General features: G+C 47.0%; 1 protein-coding gene across 1 annotated transcript; it reads left to right on the top strand.

The window, feature by feature from the left end:
* Positions 1–16388: 16388 nt before the first annotated feature.
* Positions 16389–17284, top strand: NFILZ (NFIL3 like basic leucine zipper). Its single transcript, XM_065858176.2, has one exon. The coding sequence runs from the start codon at positions 16389–16391 to the stop codon at positions 17265–17267; it is 879 nt and encodes a 292-aa protein (XP_065714248.2). The 3' UTR covers positions 17268–17284.
* The last annotated feature ends 4558 nt before the right edge of the window (positions 17285–21842 follow it).

Below are 21842 nucleotides of genomic sequence, written 5' to 3'. Positions count from 1 at the left end.
GAAATGGATCATAAACTTCCCTTTTCTTGCCAACCTCTCCTTACTCCCTTCTTTCCATACACCCCATTTCCTTCTGTTCTACCTGAATCTTCTGATTCCTGCACTCTCCGTCTTGCAAGGGAAAAGATGAGCTTCACCTTCTGAGTATCTGCAGTGATGAGACACGATAGAATATCAGTAGCCGTGTCTGTTCAACACTATGTAATGCTCCATTGTATCACCAATGCGGATCTCTCTCGTTCCAACCTATCTTATCACCAATAAGCCTATCTTATCACCAGTACATGCCTATTTATCAATTGCACTGCGATATCACAAGCACATACTGACCTTCCTATCTCTTGCAGCTATCTCAGCACTTGTGTTTTGTTCAGCAGCACGGTAACTATGTGACTAACACAGTTCCGTGCTCACTAACCTTTGTATCAAGCCCCTAAGTCATTTACCGAAGGAAGGATATGACTTTTCTGTGGTTGCACAGAGAGCTGGAAGAAAAGCTCCCATCCACCTTTGTTTTCATACCTTCATCTCCAGATGTTTTCTTTTTATGTTCAAAGGCCTTCACGATTCAGAGGAGTTGATCCAGCCAACTGAATGGCAAAATAAAACACGGACAATTTCAATGATATGAAAAATCACAATGAAGGAATTAAAAGAGGACTCGGAGAGTGTTGAGGTCACAGGGCTGTCCCCACATAGGCAGAGATTTGTAAGAACTGGGACCTCACTGGTGTCTCGGCCTCCCGAGCTGGCCAGCCAGGAAATAGAGCCATAGAGCCACCAAGTCCAGGGCAAGCGGGCGGGCCAGTGAGCCTTCATTTCCACCGAAAACTTCAACAGAACCAAAACCTTTCCACGGAACATTTCGATTCAGTCTAATCAGCATTTTCAGATGGAAAACTCTTCGGTAAGAAAATTTTCATCCAGCTCAAGTCATTTACTCCCAGGGTAAATGAGTACGATGTGGGTGTAAAGCACCGTCATGTCGGAGATGCAGCAGTTGCCACATCCTTTGGCATGATGTAAAGAGGGATGTGGTGTAACAGGCGATGGAAAACCAGCTCCCTCCCCAGCCTACAGCACCACTGCACCCCACCATCCTGGACGGGCTTAAAAACAAATCGGCACAGTGAAAATTTCAGATTATATTCCAAGACAAGTACAAGCTACAGGAACCACATTTTAAAGGCGATATTAATTTCTATTTTGCCATCTTTATTGCTCCATTTCACGTAAAAGCATCTGTTTTGTCTTCATTAATGTCATTAATCTCCCCTCTAGGTTTTCTTAATTAGGTTTCCTAAATCAATTCCCCTAACCAACTGTTGCTCAAGAACTACTGCTCTTTTCACTATGACTTAGGGATTTCAACCTTGCTTCTCTGTATACTTGCAGTAAAGTGAGAATTTGCTCCCCATACCCCACCTGTTTTGCCCTCCTCTGCGCAGGGATCAGAGCCCAGAAGATGATGGAGAAAAGCAGTTTTACAGGATGGAAATGGGAGCTCACACTGGTGCAGAAAGACACAGCTCCCATAGTTCTCCCTCTTCCTTTGGGTTAGGATTCCTTAGCGCTGTCCCAGACTCCAGAAGATCAATGTCAGGAAAAACAGCTTTCATAGGCAGAGCTCAAGTGCAGGGGGAATTAAGCAATGGCAATTTGTGGAGGTCATTCTTCCCAGCAAGTCAATGGAAGGAGGATGTGAATGTTCCTTTCGCACAGTTTCCACAGGACAATCTGACTTACAGTCAGAACAAGGCTAATCTTCATTTTCCCTTTCTGCACTTGGTTTTCAACCCGTCCAACTGCAGAAGGACATCTGAGGAACTCTGTGCATGTGCAGAACTTGTCAGGTGCATGTAGAGAATATTTTCCCAATAAGAAGTGTCACAAATTGTGATGTTTGGGTTTATCACCAAACTCCCTCACCTAGAATCTCTGACCATTCCCCATGCAACTGTTCCGAGGGTTCTCATTTTCACTGCCATAAAGCATGCAGTGAAATTCCTATTCCATGTCAGCATGAGCACACGTGTGTACAAACTTCAGTAACGGCACGGAAATGCTCATTTGTTTAGATGTGATGCTGTAATTTCATGCTTTGACTTAAAGAAAATTACAGAACCATAAATGAAACTTTAGGCCTCAGCTCCCACATCAAGAGGATCTTAAAGTATCTGTTCCTGTAAACATCTACTTTTAAGTAGGTTTTTGAGAACATGACTTTCTCAGTAGACATCTACACACAAAAGGAGTAAATTCTCAGTTCAGCCTTAGATCATTCCTGGAATACAATGAGTGCATTTCTGCTGAGCTGAAAGTGTGGTCTGTGTCTGTGAAAGGTGAGGACAGGTATAGGGAGGATGGAAGAAGAGTTTCCTAAGAGAATAGGAAGGGGAGAGCACAATCTTTCTGACCACGCTGTGTTTGACACGCAGCCCCCACGTGAAGCAGCTACGGTTCCTCTCCTTCCTGCAGCATCTTTGTACTTCAAATCACAGAATCATTTCAGTTGGAAGAGACCCTCAAGATCATCAAATCCAACCACAACCTAAAACTAGCACTAAAGCATGTCTCAGCAAGTCCATAAAATCCTCTCTGCTGGGAAACGGCTCTTTGGCTGTCCTGTGGGTATGAATAATCCAGTGACAAATCCTCCCTCTGCTGTGCTCACAAAGCCTCTCGTGCTGCCCCATTTCATCCGGAGTTCTTTGAATAGCACCGAAATGGTAAAACAGCGAGGAAATGGTAAAACGCTGGCAGCGCCTGGTCCCAGAGCGAGAGCGCTCACACCACAGATGTCAGAGCGCGGCTCTTGCCAACTCCTAAACAATGGCTCGAGCACGGCAGAAAGGACCAAGGAGCTCTCCAGCCCCCCCCGGCCAACTACTTCCCAGGGACGAGCCCTCCCAAAATCTCTGACCGAAGGCACAGGACTGCAGCGATAGAAGCAAAATCTACCCCAACGCCAAAAATCCAGTGAGAACCCAGCTAAGCGTTACCACGCGTGCCGTCTAAATCCAAATCACCGTCCATCCTTCTCCAGTTCTGGCTGACTTTCCCTACCTCACATGGCGGCGAGTTCCAGAGCTTACTCTTATATGAAGGTTTTTTACTTCATTTAGGCTAAAATGTGTAGTGTCTCATTACCAAATCCCTGTAGTAATTGCCACAATGGGATGGGGGGGTTCTATTCTTGGTAGCTGGGATGAGTGACCCCTGAAGGCAGCTATACCCCAAAACCGCTGTTGTGGCCCTTTCTACTCCCTCTCCGGTGCCAGCGTCCAAGTAATTCCTCTTGAAGTCAGTAATCAGTCTGTGCAGGTAAAGCCCAGCTCAGCTGGAATAGAGGTGGTGGCAGAGGACCAATTTGTTTGCTGGGGTTCAGGGGAAGAGCACAAAGAAGCCAAAAAGGAGGTAAGGCCATGGTCTGGGGTGCAGAGGAACGCTCTGTGGTTGCTCGTGTGGGTGCAGGGGTGAGGTGAGGTGAGGTTTCGGAGATGAGGTTCAGATACAGCATCATACCAGGAAAGGTGAGACTTACCATGACAGTTGCAGGTTTCCTGCTGTTTTGGCAACAGCACAAAGTGTGCTGAGCTCTACCTCGAGTTGGTGAGAGAAACAGAGAGGAGCTGCGTGTCCGAGAGCCAGAAAAGGGTCCCCAGGGAAGCTGGGCAGATGTTGTCCCTGCAGCAAAAAGTCCAGCAGTCCCATGACCGTGTATTTAGGGCTGTTTATAAATTTCCTGTTCCTGGCAATGATTCTGACAACAGAAAACAAAACAAACCAAAAGATTCTGGCTTTTCGAGAAGTCTTTCTTCCCAACCTTTGGAGGCATTCTTAAAACGACAAGGATGGAAAGTAAAAACTACTTGGGGATCTTTTTGGCTGCAATGTTTTGATTGTCCAAGCTGAAAACCACTGGGGAGAGGGAGAAGAAATAAGAGAAAACTGATATTTGTTGTGGAAAACTCCCACTTGATGAAAACACACATTTCTGTGGAAAACATGGTTTGAACACAATATTCCTGTTTTTGTCACGCTCACACTGTGACAGAGGAGCCACAGGATCAAATTGCCTGATCAATGAAAATTGGAAATGTAGGTGACCCCAAAATGCTGAGAGTCCTGGGTTTATTTTGCTGTTCTGGGGCAATGTGAGGGGCTCTGTGCCCACAGCAGCCTGCTCACAAGAGGTATTAAGCTGTAACTCTCATCTAGAGCACTCACCTTTATGCCAAATACAGAGAAAGACGCCCAGATGTTCTTCTTCTCAAGATAATAATCTAAAATAGATCTGATCACTCACACCCAACAAAAGCCTGTTGCTCTCCATGCACTGTAAGAGGAATCTTGGAGGATGGGTCTATATGTAGAAATGCTGCTTTTGCAGATACATAAAGTGAAATGAGATCAATAGGATTCCCACTTTTGGGAGCAATGAGGGAGAAGAGTGACCTCTACAGCTCAGCCCCTTCCAGGCCTCACTTGTTCACACTAATCCTGTCAGACCTAAGGGAAAAACAAAATAAAATGAAGCCAAACTTAGAGACAGACCTTTAAAGGCCACTTCAGATGCACAGGTGGCTGTATCCTTAGTTTAAAAATAAAATAAAGCCAAACATCCAAAGAGACTCAGAATAATCAGGCCTATGTCTGTCTCCTTCAATGCTTTTGCAAATTTTCATTCACATTGGTTAAAAAGACAAGCTGTACTCTGGCAATTTTAACTTTGTTCGATTGAAAAGCAAGATTCTGTGAAAGCTAACACCCTCTGCTATGCATGAAACCGGCAACGTTCAAATCAAACCATACAATAGGGGATTTCAGGTAAGACTCTTGTCTGTGCTTGAAGGCCTTTGGAGCTGAGGTGCTGCAGACGTGTGTAGTGACTCACACACACACCTGGCACGTTTACCTACAAAAAGGCACATTATTTGTTATTACACCCCCCTGGTACACAGAGGCACCTTCTCCACACTGCTATTACACTTTTAAGTGTTCCCACCAGCACGTCTCCAATGCCATTTGTGCTCGTGCGGCTCGGAGGGTCAGGTCTGGAAGGATCCGAGCGGGCTGGGTTGGACATCAGGGCTCTGTCTGTGCTCTTATTGATTCCACTGTGCCCATTTATTCCGTTTCCTTTTTAGCATCCAGCAGGTGGCACAGGCCCCTGGTGGGTTTACAAACAGGTAACGGGGCAGCAGACCACAAAGGTAATTTCTGCTTTTCCAAACTGTACCAACTGCAGGTTATTCCTTAATTTCAAAGCCGTACTGCCATCCCAGTGCCTTTGCCTCCCACGGGGACTTGCAGCACCTCAGATACCACCATTGTACAGAGCAAATTTGTTCTCATGTGAGGGAAGCACATCATAAATACTCCAGAATGCTCTAAAAGTGGTATATTAAAGCATTTCACGTACCTTGAGGATACAGATGCCTCATAGAGGGGGTCCCAGGGCTGACTGACATGGCAGAGCCTGCGGGGTTGGCTGCAGGGGGCACAGGCACAGCCCATTTTACCAGACTCTGGGGATTTAAAGGCAAATCGCAGCCCTGGCCCCTGATAAAAAGCGACAAGCAGCTGGGTTCCTGCATTCAGCAGCAATTGTCCCCTCTGCCCCAGCTCCCAAGTGCGGACTCCAGGGCATGGAACATGTCTGCCCTGAGGGAAGGTGCCATGGTGAGGCCTCTGTGGTGAGGTGAGCAGGGCTCCTTGTCACCATAGGCTGGGGTAGTGAGAGGGTGGATGGAAGAAGGGGTTTAAACAAAAAGATAAACTTAACAGCAGAGTCAATTATACTTTTAAGCAGTATTCTTTATTTTATTAGCCCTGGGGAGCTCTGGGGGATCATCCTCCATAAGTGCTCCAAAGACTGGATGCACTTGTGTTGCTTATATTCACACAATTATTACATATTAATGACAATTTTTAGAAGTTTTTAACATACAATGTATCTATACTAAGAAATAATTGATGTTAGTTTCTTGCCTACAATGCATCTATTAATTACCAGTTAAATACAAACTGAGCACTCTGCTTTTAAACAATGTCTCCCTTTGGCCGTGCAGAAGGATCAAACTTGCAAAATATCCCCCTGTGTTGCAGGTGGTCAGAAAGCACTGGTCATGTCAATTGGTTAATGATGGGTGTGTCTTTTGTAACTCAATCACAGTCTACATTAATTTAGCAGCTTCAGTTTTGGGTGGCAGAAGGTGACTGCAGGGGTTCTGCCAGGGCTGCCTTGGGGCAGGGGGGGACACAGCCCTGAATTTCCATACTTATTTGTATTCTGCTGCTTTGCCTTACCCCTAATTTAAAGCAAGATCCACCTGGCTACATCCACCAAGCCTTCCTCCTTTCTGTGATCCCCCATGGGGCTCCCCCATGCCACCCTCAGCTCTCTGGGCACTATTCTGAGTGACTCAATGCCTACAACAGCTTTTTGAACTCCAAGCTCGGCAGGGAGGTCTCTCCCCTCGCTGCCACTGATGTGTTTTTTATGTTATAAGTGCTAATGGGAAGCTCGACAGCAGCTGTGCTGCTGGTGGGAGCCACCTGAACCAACCCCCGCCGGTGATGCCGCCCGCTCTGCCACCGCGTGTCACCGTCTCTTACGTAATCGCTGCATGACTGCAGCTTTCCTGAGCCCTGCTTATGCAGAAAAAGTAGTGAAAAAAAAATATCCTCGCTGACCCACTGACATGTATCTCAGTGCACGGCTGTCACAAGTGGGTGTGCGCTGAGTTCAGCACAAGAGGAGCTTGTTGGCCCCATCGCGTCTTGCTGGGTGGCTCTGGGGTGAGGAGCCCATGGCGGGTGACTCCGGGTGGCACGTCTGATCTGGTAAGTCCTGGCCAGGTTGGTGATGGGGGGGTTTGCAGCGATGGGGCTTTTCCAGGTGTTGGGGGGCAAAACAGCATCAATACTCCACCAGAAAACTGTTTCTGTGCTTGTCCCTAGACCCCTGCTAGCTTTCATGAGAAGTGGGTGACTTCCAGTGTGAAAATTGCAGGCTTTTTGGTTTTGCATTTTTTTTTAATATTTTTTTTTCTCCTTTTTACTCTTTTTTTCTCTACCTGTTCTTGTTTTTCTCCTTCCTCTCTCTCCCTGTATATTATCTCTATACACTCTATCCTTCTCCCCGACTCTCCCTGAATTCGTCTCTCTCCATCCCTACGCCGACACCTGTATGTGCACACACAGGGACGCGCACACACTCGCTGCATTGCAATGCCTGCTACCTTCCTCCCTAATTCCTCTTCTCATCCTCAGGGAGTGGTGGAGCTGGTTATATTCGTAGATTTAGTTGTATGCTTCTCTTTGCCGAGATGTTGGCCCAGATGACAGGGTCGGGAAAGGCAGGTGGCCTTAGTGATAACAGTGGTTAGGACGGAGTGAGGGATTGCCTAGGCCGAGTACAGCCCTGTATGGTATCAGCATTTGCTCAACTTTATATTTTAACCATGGCAAATTGTGCTGTGAATTTCCTGAGGTGCGGAGCTTGCACTGGAAGCACAACCCGTGTTGTTCCAACTGGTCCGTATGTGTTTCAAGCCTTTTGCTTCCATCTCCCTGACCTCATCCTCTCCTTCCCTGGTCTAAATTTCTCCTATGACACTTTTGGCCGGTTTTGCATGGTGTTGGAGTCTTTAGATGCAAACATCATCTGAAAATCTCATCCTAGATGTCAAAGTCTGTAAAACCCTAACGCTCCAAAATTGGTATTCGCTTTGCTTACTCTTTGTGGGGAATATATTGATATATGTGCCCTTCACTATGTCCCTTACAATATCAGAATTACTGAGAACTAGGACAGAAAATACAACTGATCCGGGCACTGAAAACGCTTAAATTATTAACGCCGTGTAGGACTGTTTGTTTCTTTCTATCATTGCTCAGCTTGTAGTGTGGTTTCTTCAGTTCACACGGCTGCTGGGGGCAAGCCTTTTCCTCTCTTGCTTTGAAAAGCCTTTTTCATCTAATTTCAAAGATGGGGAGGGGTTGCTGTCATTTCCCCCTCTCAGACGTCCCCTTCTGTAGCAAGTTTGAGAGAGAAAACTATTCTGATGACATGCGGGATTTATAGAAAGGCAGGTGATACACATGTTTAGTTTACCTGGAGGAAAGTTTAAAATTATGACCCAAAAATCAATATATTCAAACCCTTTCAGGTCGCTGTCATAGCAATGGCCCTTTCTTTACTCTTTGTCTAATGCTAAACCCAATATTCTTTGTCTGCTTTATAGTCATCACAAGGAATACGCAGTAGAGAAAACTGTAGAAAGAAAAGCTGCTATGCAGAAGAAAATGAAACTGCAATCTTAAGTTCTGTGGAATTAACCAAATTTCCCCTTCTACATAAGTGTCAAGATTGTAGATACATGATACAAGTGTACAGTGTACATTGGAAAAAGCTGATGAGTCTCATATGGCGATGATGTCTATCTGTCTGGATGTTGCGAAACTGCGAAACCTCAATCTGCTCTTCACTATCACTTGGTTATTTATATAGGCAACGCAAAATTCAGGTTTGGCTACAGGATCTTCTTATTGCTAATGGACGCATAGTAAGAGTAAACTAACATCAAACACATGATAAAAAAACTCCTTGTGAAGATTTCTCTGAAAAGTTACATCATGAGCAGAGTGGAGGCCGTGGGAGGAACTCTCACATTCACTGCCTTTCAGTCCCAGGGCATGTGCTTACTGAGCTGAGAAGCGAAAAGTTGCATTATTTTTCTTTAAAAGCCAAATATGAAAAAAATCTCCTTGACTTTAAGCATTTAGCAGGGCAGCATCATGCAGACACCACGGTGAGGTCAGAACTGCAACTTCAGACAGAGCAGCACAATTCTGTGTGTTTTTAGCGGTCCCAGCAAAGCCGTTTGACGTGTGCTCTTGATGTGCTGCCATGTCAACGTGGCTGCGGCAACGGGGCTACCGAAGCCTCCCCTGAGTTTTGGTCTTTGGGGAGCTGAGGACGTGTCCTGTGCTTCTGGGGACCCCTCGGATCTAAGAGCTCTGGTAGGTGAGTTACTTTGAGTAACCCGCTGTGTGTCTGGCTGGAATCTGTGCCCAGGTCACAGCTCCCTCTTCTTTCAACCCTGTGCAGCGGGTCAGATAAGGTGCAGTTAACAGCAGAACTTGGGTTTGTGATTTGAGAAGGATGAGTATCTTTATTTTCTTGTGGCCGAGTATCTTTATTTGCTTGTGGCCGCACGTCCTGCAGAAATTCCCACTGCTTCCATTTAGAGGAAGTGTGCTGTGAATATTAGTATTGCAAGGAATAACCCAAGGGATGGAAGAGAGAGTTTCATTGTGTTTTGCTGGTTTTTGCAAAAACTTCTGGCTGCTGACTGCTGCTACCTGGGCAGGAATCTGGAATGAATTGTACAACCTCAGCGCAGGCACTCCAGATATGACTCTAGTGTAGTTTCGGACAAAACCCAAGTCCTAATTTAAAGCCTTATCTTCTTTTCTGATGATTTAAGAAGGAAACTGCAGCAATCAGTTGGAATCTGGACAAATTATTTCTAGGACTAGACCGTGTGAATTTACATGTTTTTCACTTTAGTTACCCAGAAGTAAGAATTTTGAATCTGATAAGGAGCTGATAAGCACCCTGTTGCTTTGTTCAGAGAAAATCAATGATTCGGGACTTGAGTTGTCACCCGTTCTGTGTGTTATAGAAACTCAGGCAGAACTGGCTGCTGTGTGACTCTGCCTTCAAAAGTTTCTCTTGTTTCCTGTGATAGCAGAGTGAAAGGGAAACCTCCGACAGAAAAGCTTGATATTAGCAATTAATGAATGAGAGACGTGGTCACGCTCTGCAGCGAGTGCCCTTTGCACGCACGTCTCGGTGGGGCAGGCCCGGCAGCCTTCAAGAGGAGCCCGTAGCGATGGATTACACTGCCTTGAAACAGAAACAAGCAAAAAGCTTTTAGAGAGCATCACATCCTTTGGCAGGATTTCTGCAAAAGAACACAAGGTTTGAAATCTTCCCACCAGGATCGATGGGAAAGGTGCTGCGCACAGAAATTTGTGGTCCTTGATATGCTCTGCTTCTGTCGAATATTTCTGTACATCTTAGTGTGAGTGGTTTCTATTTTGTGATCATCCATTTCTCGTTCTGAAACAGGAGGGTAAGTAAGGACATGGCTTATTTGGGTTCTGCAAAGACTGTTGTAAATGGGTGCTGTGATCAGCCCTGCATTCTGGAAGTGCTTGTGCTGGAGCCAGGAGCAGGGAGGGACTGGGAGAGCTTGGCTTTGGTTTGTCTAATTAAAGTGCAAACCATTTATTTGGGCTGGAATGTGGATGGCAACACTGCTGGGTTAGCAAAACCCCGTGGGTTCTGCTGTGGACGTGTGTCTCTATGGCCCAGCGATAGGCTGAGGGCCTAATTCAGTTCTCTAAATAATGAATAACTTGCAGCTGCTGATGTGACTGCACAAGAGGCAGGAGAATGGGGAATGAAGCAGGTCCTGGAAGTTTTACTGGCTGAACAAGTTATTCCAGATTGGGCATTTTGAAACAGTTATGTGAAAAGATGAAGAAAGGAATTGGAAATATCAAATCCTGCTGACTGGTGTTTGCTGGGGAATGGATGCTGACAACGCGGTGGAAAGTCCTTGTTTTTATCAGGATTTGTTCTGCTTTTCCTCTTAAAGTGTTTTGATGAACTTAATGACAGTGGTATCTTTGCAGCTCCTACAGACTGGGGGATTCTGACATTTGCAGATGACCCCTCTCCATTTTTTAAATGGGGATTTTGGGTGCTTTCGAGACCTATTAACTACTGATGATGGAATCTAGGAAAAATCAGAAATTGGTTCAGTTCTTTCCTGGTGGTTGTTGACTTCAAATTTCCAAGACGGAAAACCACTGACTTGCTAACTTCAATGGCAGCCCTGCCTAAGCCAGAAAAACCTCTTAGACTGCACTTAATTTTAAATACGTGCTTAGTTCTCATTGACCTCACAGCCCGCAATGGCATTCTCGTCATCTCATGAGAGGAGGGGACCTACCTTGGGGTCTAGACCACCTCTCACCTCTTCCTCCTGATGAGGCATCACCTGAACATTTGGGGTAGCCGTCAGCTAATTAGGAGCTTTATCTTTGCGAACTGATCTTCACTTTTAAAAAAACACTATTGCAACAGCAGTTTTTGTCAGGTTTGGTATGAACCAGATGGAATTTTCCATTCCCCTGGGTGTGCAGAGGGAGGTGCGGAGCGGATGCAGGGCCGCGCGTCCTGCCCGGACCACGAGCATCCAGCTGCTGCTTCAACCAGAGCCAGATGTGCATGTTCCTGGGCTGGTTCCTCTTCTTCTCCCATCAGCTGGGGGAGTGAAGATCTAGAGGCTGGAAGCAGCTGAGTTACCCCCAGGTAAATGCAACCGCACCTTGCTGGTTCCTGTCAGCACAGCAAACCCAAACTGCAAACGCAGTACAACGAGGTGTCTACCGTCAAGCCATGAGGGGCTGGGGTTGGTTTATAGAATCATTTCAGTTGGAAAAGACCCTCAGGATCAACAAGTCAAACCATAACATAATTCTAGCACTGCCCCATGTCCTGAGAACCTCATCTCTGTCTGTCCAGCCCTCCAGGGATGGTGACTCCAGCACTGCCCTGGGCAGCCTGTTCCAATGCCCCACAGCCCTTTGGGGAATTGTTCCCCACATCCAACCTCAACCTCCCCTGGCGCAACTTGAGGCCATTTCCTTTGGTCGTGTCACTTGCTACTTGGAAGAAGAGACCAGGCCCCTCCATGTTGTTCTTTGCTGGGCGCAGAGGCAAACTGATAGCAGAAAATGCCGAAGACCTCGTGAATCATCAGCAGCCCGCACTGAGGCATTTGCCGACCAAGAAATGCAAAACGCTGCCAACTACAAAGAATCATTAGTAACTTAGGGGTTTTATGGGGTTTTGCAGTACATTTCCAGTCTTATGGTCTGTCATAGAGCCACAGTAGAATTTAGAGGTCATTTTTTTCCAAGCAGAGTAATACCTGAGGTGGTTTTGAGGCTGGTTACCATGAGCAATGTAGCCTCAGCGACGTAGGCTTTGACCACAGGGCTGAGGAACCAAGAAAGGTTCTACAGCCCGTGAGCTGTAACACACAGAAGGTGGTTTGGTCATTTTGGGGTAGGTTTACATGGTTTGAAGTCTCTCACCTCAAGACTAAAACACAAAGCTAATTCTGCTGAGTGCCTAACAAACAACCTGTTGTGATTAAGCTGCAGAGATAGTGATTTTAATGTCTTTCAGCCTAGAATTTGGTATACTAGGAAGTTCAATGCGTCTTTCAGACTCTGTAGAGGAAAACTTGATTTTCAGGAGGTCTGCATCTGTGGTTGTAGCCACGTTTCGAAAGTGATCCACGCCAGAGAATCCTTATGGGGTCTTGGAGTCGGATTTTCAAACAAATGCCCAAATGAGTGCAAATCTTCAGTGGAAACCAGACTTTAAGAAACCTGGTCCGACGCTGAAAGTGCTTGATTTTGAAAAGTCAGTCTGCAAAGGCACTGCAAGGCACTGACAGACTTGCAGCAACATTTGAGGCTCTGGGCCAACCATCACTTGTGTGTTTCCAAAATAGGCACATGGCAAAACTGTGACTTGGGTGTGATGAAGCTGTTTCGGAGCCTTTTTTGGTTTGAATTGGGGTTTAAAGCTTCACCAGCCAGAGCAATTCCGCCAGCAGCAGCCACAGGCACACAGGTCATGCAGCTCTGCTCTGTCTTTGCATTTTCTGCCGACTTTAATCATTGAGATGCAAAAAGTGAGTAACCCATACTCCTCAACAGCGCCTGTCAACTGCGGCTTTGGCATGAACGTGACATCCTCAGGAATATGAATAATGAGAATGTCCTTTTAAATAGGCCAGTACGTTTAGAGAGATGTTACCAAACCACAGATTTTTATTAGAAAATATATTTTTATTATTACTAAGGTGAAGAAGCAGTGGTGAGGATCGAAACTTCTCTCCGAAGGTCCTTGCAGTGCGGTGTTTGTACAGCGCAGCGCTCCTGGTGAAATGTTTCAGAGGTTTGTGCTGTAAATCATGCCATGCTCGCTGGGGCCTCTTTATTATCTCATTTTATCAGAGTAAATTCTCCTGTGGGTTAGATACTGATGTACTGGAGCGGCTTGAGATTAACAGCTGAGTTCTGATTTAGTTTAGGATTGTATAGTTAAAAGTGAAAAAATAGGCAATAGACTATTCTGAGGCAGTGAACTCCAAATCTTGATTTAGTGTTGTGTTCAGATGTGCTTCCTTTTGTTTCTTTGAGATCCACCACCTGATAACTCCAGTGCATGGTCTTTATTCTTGAGAAATAATGAGCTGGCATTTCTGTATACAGAAACTGTTCTGAATCTATAGCTGTTCATGGTGTCCTTCACAGGATCTATTCTAATTTTACTGCCTACCGGGGAAAAAGAAGAATTGGAGGGTTGAGGGCTTGCCTTGCGATCACAGATAAATGAGACTCGCCAGCTATTTTATGAGGCCGTCTGTTTTGATTAAAGTAAAGCGTATATTGTCTCGTAGATCTGCAGTGAATCAGTTCCTGTTAGATACAAGATTTTTGCTGGAGGCCTTTGTACAAGCCGCTGGAAAATACAATTAACCAGCATCTGCTCTGATCTGCTGCTCAGGGTGGAGATAAGAGGAAGAAAGGGAGATAGGGCTGAACCAAACCTTTAAAGCCTGAGCCCTAACGGGGTCTTCTGTTAGTGGAAATAAAGCGGTTTTCCCAGAAATGAGGATCTTTTGACCAGGTAGATAGAGTGCATGTACAAAAATCTCAATATAACACGGCATCGTTTTTGCGGAGGTGTGAATGGTTCAACATCGGCATTAAACTAGGACATTACAAATTTGCCCTAATCCAATACGTTGTAGAAGTGATAAAGATAGGGGGGGTTTGCATATCTTCATGTACTTAATAGTCTTTACATGAAAATGTGGCTTACTTTGTGCATACTCAGAAAAGCAGGAGGCTGGAGAAGTTTGAGGGCTGCTCTTTCTGGAGAGGCTTTGGAAAGATGCTCTGAGTAGAACGAGCAGCATTAGTGCCAATCCGAGGTGAAAAACAAGGGAAAGCCGTCACCGTTTGACAGTGTGTGTGGTGCTTCTGCTCAGGGTGCGGGTAATACAGAACGTGGCCAATGTTCTGGCAAGGCATTAGCAATTATCTTCTACAATTTATAACTACAGAAACCACAGATACCAGTGCACCTTTGGAAATATTGATTGCGTAATGTACTGGACCAAAATAGTTCTACCATCGTTACTAATATTCAAGTTTCCACTGGAGTCTGCACTCATGAAGGCAAATGTTGTGTGGGCATATGTGCGATTTTGTGGGCTGCAGATGTAAAGAACAGGTAGAATTGAGCCTCTGTGGCCTAAAATCTTGATGCTTTCATGTATTGGTCCAGCTAAAGCTTCATTTCTTGCCCTTAAAAGGCCAGATCTTGCCTCTGATCTTGCCCTGCCTCCCGTTTCACACCCAACCTCCTTCCAAATCTTCCCCACCTTCAAGGATGAGTAACTGTGTCCTCCATCTGGTTTGACTCCTGCTTCTTCTCTCTATTTCACTTCCATCTGCTTCAATCCACACAGCACTAAGTTGGGGTCTGAAGGGAATTCCCACCTTGGCACAATGGATTAGAGCGTGAGGGACCAAAAAAAGGGTGAAACAAATGTGCTGAAATGAGTTTGCTGGAGGGAATAGTTCAGGTTCTTTGGTACTTTTTTGTTCTGTCTCACAAATGCCTACTTTACGTCCCTTTTATTTCCCCTGCTTTCCAGCTCTTTTGGACAGTGAGTGTTGGTTACAGTAATCTTGACACTTCTTGTAGAAACTCCTTATGACAGGCACCAGGAGCAAGAGAAGGACAAGGAGAAAACAAACCACCTTGCCCAGTGCGCGTTATGAGTTTCCCCAGTGAAAAAGCCACCTGTTGATCTTTGACTCATTCAACAAAGAAGTCGCGTCAAATACTAACCTGAAAAATTCCTGGTAAGTGATTAAGCCCTGAAACAATAGCGTATTTTGGCCTCATGACGCTGTTAAAAACCGCAGATACACTCACTCATATTCTCCCTTTGATGCTTTGAGATCAGGAGCAATTTTGATCAAAAGCCAGAGGAATTACCCCAAATGTATTCATGCTAATGGACCTTCTTTGTTTTGGTCTTTAGTTACTCTCAGAACATTTGAGCACTGTTTGAGATCTCAATGTGTTGCAGCTAAATTAAAATGCATGCATTCCAAATATATTTAATCACAAAATCACACTGATTTGGACAGAGGATACTTCATGGAACTTGGCCTGATTTAAATCAGAACAAAATTCTGGTCACACTGAGCAAACCCAGATAGTGAGGAGATGTGGATTTGTCTATTTTGCAGAGATCTCAGCTGATGACAACCTGCCAATACCAGAGGTCTCTAGATCTGATATTTCACCTGCAAGCAGCAGGATATTTAATCAAATAGCTTCTACAGAAGGTGAGCGTTTTTAGGCTCAGTGTTCACATTTCCACTGTCCAATATGTATCCAACTTTCATAGTGTTCGTCCCCATTTGCCCACAGGCCTTTCAAAATCACAAACTTCACCCAGCCCAGGTTTCCAGGATGGGACCAGGGCTTTTAGGGAAAAAATGGGGACCGAGCAGATGCGGTAGATTTGTAATCCCACTTCCCCTGCTAACTAAGGTGTGACTGAGGTAAATCAGTTCTTCTCCCTGTGCCTTCCTTATCTGTGAAACGGTGGCAATGAGACTTATTTCCTTTGTAAGGCAGTTTGAGATCAGTGGAGATAAGTAGTACATGAGAACAAGTTTTGTTATCCTGACTGAAGTTAGGTAGGCAAGGTGTTTGCGATTGTTCACTGAGTTGGCAAAAATATGTCCTTTTAAACTCAATCACACACGTGTTTTTAATACCCCTTGATGGAGTTTGCAGACACTGGTGAGATGGGAGTGTGTTGACGTGCTGACAGTATTTTGGCATTAAACAGGATGCAGTGCTGGAGTCACCATCACTGGAGGGGTTTAAAAGGCGTTTAGACGAGGTTCTCAGGGACATATGGTTGGACTCGATGATCCTGAGGGTCTCTTCCAACTGAAATGAGTCTATGATTCTATTTTGAAAAATACTCCAAAATCACACAAATAGCTGAGGGAAGCTGTCCTCAGGTTATTTCTGTGCACAGCGCTGTACTCAGCGCTCCCGGTGTGACTGCGGCACAGATAACACGATCCAACGGCTATATTAATTTATTTGTTGGTGTTAATTAATACCACCTTTAGTGGTAATAGCTTAACGTTCTCATTCTGCCAGAGCCCTGGCTGTATCTGCGACCATGGACACCTTCGTGGCACCGCTGGGCGCCGTCGGCGAGCCGGCGTTCCGGGAGAGCAAGGCCAAACTGCTCCACGGCAGGGCGAGCGGGCCCTCCCGGCGCAAGCGCGAGTTCATGCCGGACGAGAAGAAGGACAACATGTACTGGGAGAAGAGGCGCAAGAACAACGAGGCGGCCAAGCGCTCGCGGGAGAAGAGGCGCCTCAACGACTTCGCCATGGAGAGCCAGCTGGCCGCGCTCAGCGAGGAGAACGCCGTCCTCAGGACGGAGCTGCTGTCCCTCAAGCTGCGCTTCGGGCTCATCGGCCCAGACACCAGCACCTACCAGGACTTCCTGGGGGTTTATTTCAGAGGTCACAGAGCTGCCTCGCCGCTCCTGGAGGCCGAGCCCTTTGCTGGGGAGTCCTGCTGCTTCCCGGCGAAGAGCTTTGTGCCGAAAGTGCTGGAGCCAGCTGACTTTTCCTGCAAAACCTTTGGGCCATCCAGAAACACCCTCGGCAGTGGCTCGAAACCAGCTCCCATGGACACACCTGGCCTTCAGCAGACAAGGAGGCTTGATGCAGCCTTCAGATCCACAATTTGCTCTCCATCCCTCAGTTACCGCTGCCTGGACAAACACGCTTTCCATTTGCCTTTGTCAGGCAGTGCCTGCTTCATGTGCCCTTCCCCCTGTCCGGCTGAGGCGAGCAAAGAAAGCACCACGACTGCCTCAGATGAAGATGATGAGCAACAAGTGCCCATAACTTCTCTACGTCCCTGCAGCCTGCCCTGCCCTTCAGAAGAGCATCCAAAGGGCCGGAGCTGCGCTGCCCTACCTCACAAGCTCCGGATTAAGACGAAAGCCCTCGGCTTGGAGGAGAATGGCCTGGACTCCCGCTAAGGCAGCAGAGGAATGGCCCGTGATGGGACCCAGTGTAAGACCTTCCAAAGACATGAAGGGTTTGGAAGGATGGGCTGGGGAGAAACGTCTTGTGCTTCAAAGACAGAAATAATTTTCTCTGCTTTACATAAATGATAAGGGAGTTGATAGGGCTGGGCTGTGTCGCTGCAGCACAGCCACAGCTGCCCACGCTGTTGATCTCGCCGGGGGAGACCTGTCAGACTCTGTTGCAATACGAGCAGGTCTGAGCTTCATTTGGCTGCTCTGTTCGCAAACCGAGCTCAAATGTGAGATGTGAAGGGACCAGAGCCGGAAGAGGCCGAGACAGTGGAGGTGGCACTCACACCATGTAACACAACTACAGCTGTTTGGGCTGGTGACCGTTTTAATTGCTTCATCACCGCCTTCAACCCCTTTCCCCTTCTAAAACATTTTGCTTCCTTCTACCTACGCGCACCTCACTTTACAAGCCAAAGATGGTTTTGAGAGATGTATTCCAGGTATATGCGTAACTTCTTGTCTTCATTTCTCCTTTTATATTTTGTGGTTTTTTTTATTTCCCTAAGGAAATACAGTTCTGATCTTTCCATGTCTGTCTTTTTAATCATTTTTTAACACGCTGGACCATTGTCAAGAGTATTTTTCTAGAAATATTTTTTATAGCTGATAAAGAAATGCACTGATAATAAGGCTGTGTAAAAGGACGAATCATGAGATGGGATGTGATAATCCCTCAAATCAGTTTGGAAAAGAGGGCCCTTCATGTGTGCTGTGCATGGGGTCATCTGCCCTGCGGAGGTGTATGAACACGTTGTACCTAATAAAACTCTTGTTCCCATAAAGCTGCGAAAGGTGTGTTGGCCTGTCTGTTGGGACTGTACCTGCACCAAACTGTTGGTCTCTTCTCCCAGGTAACAAGTGATGGGACAGGAGGAAACGACCTCACTTTGCACCAGGGGAGGTTGAGGTTGGATGTGGGGAACAATTTCTTCCCCAAAGGGCTGTGGGGCATTGGAACAGGCTGCCCAGGGCAGTGCTGGAGTCACCATCCCTGGAGGGCTGGACAGACGGACATGAGGTTCTCAGGACGTGGGGCAGTGCCAGGGGTGGGCAACGGTTGGACTTGATCTTTTTTCCAACCAAAATGATTCTATGACCTTCACGCCCACAGCTGCCGAGGCTGAAGCGCGGCCAAGGCAGCCCTGCTGTGCTCGCTGGCATGAAGGGAAACCAGAGCTCTGCAACTGCTCCTCAGGTGTGAAACTTCACATGGCGATGCTTTCAGATCAAATGAAACTGCAAGTGGTTTGATTTCCTGTCCTGTTCCCCCTGTCCTCTCTTGCCCTCAGAACAGGTAGGGGCAGCCCATAGCAAGAAGGCGACTCTAGAAGTTATTTTGCTAGAAGAAATGGCCTCTGTTCTACTCCTGGCATTCCCCATCACCACTGGGCCAGCGTTTCTCGCCTTGCTGGTTCCATGTGCCTGCAGCTGCCTTGGGGTGCAGACAGAGCCGGTGGCTCAGCTCGCCCTGCCGTGTTGGGTGGATTTGGTGCTCACAGGGAGGCATGAAGCCCCCAGGACCTTCTTCCCCTCCCAGCCCTGGGGTGAGATGACCCCAAGAGGTTTAAATCTCTGGGTACCCAAAGGTGGCTTTTTGTGGGGACGGTTCATTTGAAGAGGATGCAGAAATGAGTAATGTTTCCTGTTGTCTCCCTGGAGGGGTTTAAAAGGTGTTTAGATGAGGTTCTCAGGGACATGGGTTAGTGCTAGAGTTGGATTATGGTTGGACTTGCTGATCCTTCCAACCAAAATGATTCCATGATTCTGTGCTGTTGCACTTTTAGTAGGAATGGGCAGGAAATTATGATCAGAGCCTCACTAACATCTTAGTGCACAATGAGTTGAACACCACAGGGCCTTGGTGCCTGTGGGCTTGGTCTTCCAGGGGACTAAGTGCTATGGTGGCCATGTGTATGACCATGGGCTCCTAGACCTGATTTACCCTACGGGGATTGAGAGATGATAAACTTCAGTGTCCATCAGGTGGGTCCATCCTTGCACAGTGAGATCAGACTGAAATCCAACTGGAGAAATGGTCTCGAGATGCCCCTTGGCCATCATGTGTGACAATCTTCAGCTTCTTGTGTCACCTTAACCGGGGCTTCACCCTGCGGGTTGCAAAAGGATAAAGAAGGTTACGCAATCTGGCTCTCAATTTAATGCAAAACGCTGGGAGCTGCTCTCCAAATTCCTCACGCCACCAGATATCCTTGTGTATGTGCAATAATGCTCAGCAGTGTGTTAAGATGAAGTGATTATTAGAAGTATCTTGGGGTGCATGTGAGTCAGTATTTATGTAGCTGCCTTCCAGCTTATATCTTCCTCTTATCAGGTACTCAATCTTTTAAATTCGTGCTTAACTGTGCAGAAAAAAAAAAGAGAAAAAGAAAGCACAGACCCTTATGTTAATCTGTAAATATGATGTAGTAAATGCAACTGAAGAAGTGTGAATACACTAAGCTATTCATCTTCAAGCTGGCTCTCTGATATCGGTTCTTCTGAAGACCACAAGCTTTCGTTTCTCGCACGTAGCGTCACTCATACCCGATAAGTGCGCTGGGACATCAGAGGGAGCCGGGGAGGTTTGACAACTCCTTGACCTCCAGCAAACGACTCAAATAGCAGCACTCCAGGATGAAGAAAGCTTGTGCAATTTTGTTTGTTTTCTTTTTCAGACATTCACATTCTTTGCAGTTTGATGTGTTAGGGTGGGTGCAGGTGAAATAGCAGCTGACCAAAACCTGCCCCCAAACTCAACCTCAGCCCCCAAAGCTCTGGCAAGGGGGGACCAGGTGCCTTCCCCTGATGTCCCCTGGGTGCGGACATGGTCCTGGTGCCCTGGGGATGAGGGGACAGGGGTTTTCCCTCTTCCCCACCCCACTCAGGAAGGTGAAGCGGGGAGCAGAGCTCGGCTTCCCAGACATCAAGCACGGTTGTGTTGCGTCTGGTTTTGCTTTCTACCAAAACCTCTCTGCTTAATGATGGCTGCACCAATTAGCCTGGACTAAAGTGTGAACCAAGCCTTCCCAGATCTTCCTGAAATGCCATTTTTCTGGGTGAAAAATTGTGTGAAAATCAGCACCTTTCTGCTCTCCATCATTGCGAGCGGTGCTGGGGGGGTCAGGAGGGACAGGTGCTGCTGCTCTGGGCTTTTGATGATCAAAAACGGGCGACAGGGGATTCACTGGGCGGTAAATGCTGCAGATGTTCCAGCTGGGAACAGCACCCGCTCGCAGGGCTACACCCACCGCAGAGTTAGTGTCAGAACTGGAGTCCTGTCCCTCTGTTAAACCTTCAGTAGGAATAGGTATAGGCTGAAAGCCAAGTGTTTGATTTTTCAGCCGACACCAGGGATGTGGAATAACACCCTGGGTTGTGCCTCCTCCCGCTTCAGCTTGTAGGGCAAAAAATGTGCAGCTCTTTGCTCTGCAGGACATGGGACTGTGGTTTGCAGCTGCACCGGACACACGGTACCGGCAGCTCAGCCCCGTCCCTGAGCGCATCCCTTGGGATGCAGCAGCCAGCGGTTGTCTGGTGCTGCTGTCGGCTCACAGGAGCTGCTCGTTCCTCCTGGGCACCCCCGTGTCTGCCGCCTGGGTTTCTAGTGAGGTAAGAACTTGTTTTCTCTGGAAAGTTTCAGGGGAAATGAAGTGGCTAATTTGAGTCAATTTGAGAGCCAGACACCCTTTGCTTGTCAGAGAGCTGTGGGAAAGTGACTTTGAGATGCTTCCTGCATCCCTGTAGCATCCGTGCAACACCCGCCTGCATCCCTGCAGCAGCCCTGTGACATCCGCCCTGAATCCCCCCTGCATCCCTGTGACATCGTCCCTGAATCCCCCCTGCATCCCTGTGACATCCTTCCTGCATCCCTCCCACATCCACCAAACCCTGTGTCAACTTCAATAGGTCAGAGAGAGTTTCTCAAAAGTTTGTGAAGTTTGGCGTGGTTTCTTTTTGGGGACTGTCTGAGGGAGGGTTTGGTGCTGAGCTTGACACTGTTTGCAATATTTTTCTTGGCTCCTGCTCCTTTCTGCAGGGAGCAAATCACTTGTGTGCATTGCTGGTGTTCACAGGCAACAGCCACATTGAATGACGGAGAAAGCTCCAACCTGTGCGTGTTCCCGGTGCTGGAATGGGGAGCAGACATCTCCCCTGCATTAAAAGGAGATTAAATCTGCTGTGTATCCTCAATTCTTCCCACTGGAGTGCATTAAATAAGGGTCTTCACAGAACACAGAGACCTTGGGGCTGAGCAGAGAAGAATGAGGACTGAGAGAGGATGACAAATGTGGGTGCAGGTCCCTGGTGGGAGATGGGAGCTCTTGGCCTTGGTACGAAGTGCAGCTGTGGGGAATTCAGGCTCTCCCAGCTGTGAACTGACTGGGGATGTTCCCAGTTCCCTGCTGGGGTCACAGCTGAGCACACTCGGGTCCTGAGGAGGTGCTGGTAGTGGAGCTGCTGCAGCACATAAACTCTCAACCCTATAAAACCCAGAGGGGTGAAGGAGGTTTCTTC

Source organism: Patagioenas fasciata, chromosome 27, assembly GCF_037038585.1.
Source record: "Patagioenas fasciata isolate bPatFas1 chromosome 27, bPatFas1.hap1, whole genome shotgun sequence".
Taxonomy (NCBI): domain Eukaryota; kingdom Metazoa; phylum Chordata; class Aves; order Columbiformes; family Columbidae; genus Patagioenas; species Patagioenas fasciata.
The sequence above is the reverse complement of the archived record's forward strand: the minus strand, read 5'-3'. Positions and strand labels throughout refer to the sequence as shown.